Source organism: Limulus polyphemus, unplaced genomic scaffold (assembly GCF_000517525.1).
Source record: "Limulus polyphemus unplaced genomic scaffold, Limulus_polyphemus-2.1.2 Scaffold11218, whole genome shotgun sequence".
Taxonomy (NCBI): domain Eukaryota; kingdom Metazoa; phylum Arthropoda; class Merostomata; order Xiphosura; family Limulidae; genus Limulus; species Limulus polyphemus.
In genome coordinates, this window is record NW_013676828.1 from 11,283 (window position 1) to 15,591 (window position 4,309).

General features: G+C 31.4%; 1 protein-coding gene across 1 annotated transcript in view; it reads right to left on the reverse strand.

The window, feature by feature from the left end:
* Nucleotides 1-4,152, reverse strand: part of LOC106476683 (putative hydroxypyruvate isomerase) — a 12,530-nt gene extending 8,378 nt beyond the window's left edge. The window contains exons 1-2 of the mRNA XM_013937317.2: nucleotides 4,005-4,152; nucleotides 1,640-1,742 (exon numbers count right to left, since the gene is read on the reverse strand). Coding sequence (XP_013792771.1) covers nucleotides 1,640-1,742; nucleotides 4,005-4,048 — 147 coding nt within the window. The 5' untranslated portion in view covers nucleotides 4,049-4,152. The remainder of the gene's footprint in view (nucleotides 1-1,639; nucleotides 1,743-4,004) is intronic.
* Between the last annotated feature and the right edge of the window lie 157 nt (nucleotides 4,153-4,309).

Genomic DNA, 4,309 nt, shown 5'->3' on the forward strand with positions numbered 1-4,309 from the left:
TATATATATATATATATATACAAAATAGAGGGGCGTGTCTGGCAAACACTCGAGCCCTCATGAACATTCTAGATTCTCATTACGTGTAACCAGCATCACGTGACTTCTGCTGTCGTAACAGTAACATTAATTACTTTTGTGGTCTTTTGTTAAACCACAGATACACAACCCACTCCAGGATCAAGAAAACATAAACAAGCTTGCCGTTTATAAAATTCTTCTATTTAACAAGTAAACTGATACAGAATATTAATGCTGGCTCAGTGAAACAAAGCTTACACAGCTCATTCAGATAACATGCTGATTGTGAAAAGTAGATCTCAGTACTTAGATTTGTAATGATAGCCCAGGGTCTAACTTTAATTCTCTCTTTTTTTTAAATCATAAACATTATTTCACATTTTTACCTTAGTTTCTGAATTTATGCCTAACCCAAATTCACTAAGCTGGCTAAGCCAAGTATAACTTTTACCACAGTAAGGACACACAGTATTGGTTACAATACTTAATATATTTGCTATTATTTTTCATTACTTCTAACTGAATACTACATTTATTATTATTTTAGATTTTCATTATTCTTCATTGGTTTAGTATACAGTTTTAAAACTAATCTATGCTTTTAGGACTAGTTGATACCTGAAAAATGTTACTGGGTTTATGTCCAAAAATATCTTTTTGTTCTGATCTACCAAATTATACAGAATCAAACGTTTATTTGGTATATTTCGATGATGTTGACAGAAGGAGGTTGGCTAGAAGCTGGTCAAACCCCATCCCCCATCATATATAATTGCACAATGATTACAAATCTCACAAAGTATTGTTACGACAGCAGAAGTCACGTGATGCTGATAGCACGTCATGAGTTTTTAGAAGGATCATGACTGTTTCTGGCAACTCTACTGCTTGCCAGACGTCCTCTATTTTTGTATATAAGCCCGGAAAATAAAGCAGAGACATAACTGCAGATAGACAGATATAGAAACAGATAATGGAGTCAAGTGAGCGGGAGTAACCATAAGTATAGTGTGTGAATCGTTGCGAATTTTAGCGCATGTTTCAGTTAAAGTGACTGTGGAAATTCTGTGTATTGCAAAGTTGTATTGAGAAAGAATAAACTAGTTTTATTTAATGAAAGGACTTGTATCGCTGAAGTTCCTTGGGAAGAATTTATATGGGAAATTAACAAAGGACCAGAGATGTAACAGTATATTTAACATAATGTACTCACCTTTATAGTTTAATATGAAACATTTAGGCTATAAAGCAGTGAGATGTTATGGAGTATTGATAATTACATAGAACATATGCTTATAACATAGTACACCAAAGTAAAATACCAATTTTTTTTTTTTTTTTTTTAGTTAAAAGCCAATGATAAACCAAAAACTTACACACAGTCTGACCATGCATTCTTATTTATATTAAACAGCTATATTATAGCACCTTGAAAACAAAAATTTAACATGATATATAAAATATAAAAACAAAATGCAGAACAAGGTTAACTATGACACATATCAAAGCAATGCCTTTCACATCTTTAAAATCTGAAACTTCAAAACATTACAAATATCCTTTAAAATATTAAAAAATAGTTAAATACAATTATTTCATTAATAGATACAAAATACACCTGTGAATACAGATCCAAAACTTTCTTTAGGTTCTCAACATATACTTCTTCAACATTGCTATCTTTGATGTACTTTGATTGATTGCCAGCCAAGATGTGAATCCTGAAACAAAACAAATAAAACATTTAATTCCACAAACACAGAACCTGGACAATCTATAATCCTGTATGATACTGGATTATACTCAGACATCTGATTTCATAAACTTAAAAAAAGACAAACTATAAACCTATACAATGCTGGGGGCTAATCTACAGACATTTAATAACTTAAATAAAACAAAAAATAATGAGCTATATTCCTCTATGATAAATATGTATATTAATACCTGAATTAACAAGAATAAAAAAAAATCTTCATTAACTGCAAATTAATAAATTTAAGATAATGTATCTAATGAATATACAGAAGCCTAAAATACCAGCATAGGTCTACCTTTTTAATAAACACATCCATGTAACTAAGGTATTACCAAATATCAAAACAAAGTTTTATTTACAAGAATAAGTAAATCAAATAAAGGCAAAATAAAATTATATTTTAACACATGCTTCTATATTCCACAAGCACACTAGATTATTCACCAGAATCATCACTCCAAACATTCCACAAGCACTTTAGATCATACACCAAGAATGTCAAATATTCTAAAAACATTCTACATTGTTCAAAATAATTAAAAGAAAATCAAAATTTTCTACATTCTAGCTACAAGAAGGAATAATTTCTGTTATTAAATAATATTGATGACAACTCCAAGTTCTCTTTTATACAAATAGAGTGTTAGGTGATTCATACTGTGATCCAACATGTACATTTCCTTGTAGAAAAAAGTAGAAAGACAATTAGCAGTGTGAAAAACGGATTGAAAGCAGAACATGCCAGGGCCCCAACAGTAATTTTGAATAGTTTCTTGATGTTGATCAAAAGAGGTTGGCTAGAAGCTGGTCAAACCCCATCACACCTAGTTGTACAATGACTACAAGTTTCACAAAGTATATTTAACTGAATGTAGACTCACCTTGAGAATATCAAAGTAGTTAGCCAGAGACCTGGATAGGGTAGACAAGTGCCAACAACCCCACAAGACAGCTGCTATTTGATTTGGCTTCATGAGCCCAAAGCAGTCTGCAGGTCTCATTTTTCCCAAATGAATAAACATTACCACAAAAGCAGCCTGTTTTCAATAGTTTCAAGGACATATGAGTGAATGTCTTGCTCACATATAAATCACACTTTACATTGCAACCAGATATGACACCTGTAGGTAAACATGCATATGGTGATGATGGCATACTGGTTTGGAGAAAAATCAGTTATGGTAGCTACACTGACTTCATTTGCTATAACATGGTACTATGAATGCCATATAACATACAAGTTCAGCCTTACAACCACTAGTGTTGCCATGTAAAAGTACAGTTGGTAAGAACTTTCTTCCAATAGAAGACAACATGCACCCACGCTGTAATCAACTGTTTAGCAACTTCTTGGAAGAAGAGGATGTTCAATAGTGAACTCTAATTATTTTGAGCAGTGTAGTTAATGTACTAGAATCATCACCTTATGCAAATATATTGTATTAACTCCCAAACATGCTATTAAATAAAATACCAAATTACCAAACTAAAATGCAAAAAATGTTTAATAAATAATATTGTAACATGTTAAATTTTCTAGAGTGTTATTTTGGATATCACTTGGTAAACATATTATGAAGTCCAGTCAAAATGATGATAATGAACTAATCTATTTCTTCAATAAATAAATACAATTTGTTAAAGGCTACATTTATTTGTATGCCTAACTTTATATACAATGGTTTAAGTTTTTTTGTTTGTTTGGAATTAAGCACAAAGCTACACAAAGGGCTATCTGTGCTCTGCCCACCACAAGTATCAAAACCCGGTTTCTAGTGTTGCAAGTCTGCAGACATACTGCTGTGCCACTGGGTGACATGGTTTAAGTTCAAATAACATTTAATAGAACGACCAAACACTATCATACACTTACTTATTTAATCACAAATACAAAACCTTACAGAACTTCAATCACAGATACACTAACCCTCACTGACTAACTAGCATTGAACTAAATCATTGATAACTCGTTAATATTTCACTGAAAGTTCCAGATTCTACAGAGGCCTTACTTTTCATAAACGTTCTAGATATTTCATCATGTGTACTCTGGCACAAACATAAGCAAGATATACAAAAATAGTTTACAACACTATAATTAAACTTAGATATTATTGAAGCATACTATTTAATATACTTGCATGTAATGTTTTTCTGCTTGTATTCATATCCACTATTTTTACTAACTGCATTACATCTTTGGATACACTCATAGATTACTTACATTTTGCAGTCTAAAGCCTTAGCATACTTTACACTCAAATCCATGGAACTCAGAAATTCAGCTTCATAATGTGGTTTGGAAGCAAATCCAAAGTCTCCTATTCCAATATTTCCTATAGATGTTTTTAGAGAAAGAGATTAATTATAAGGATAGCTTCTGTTTATATATTATTTAGAAAAGCTAAAAATTAATAAAGAAGTGTTACGTCTCCGTTTGTTAATTAACTTTCCGTAACTTCGTTCCGACGAAATTTTAACGACCCAAGTCTTTACTTAATAAAACTGGTTTATTCTTTCCGAACACAA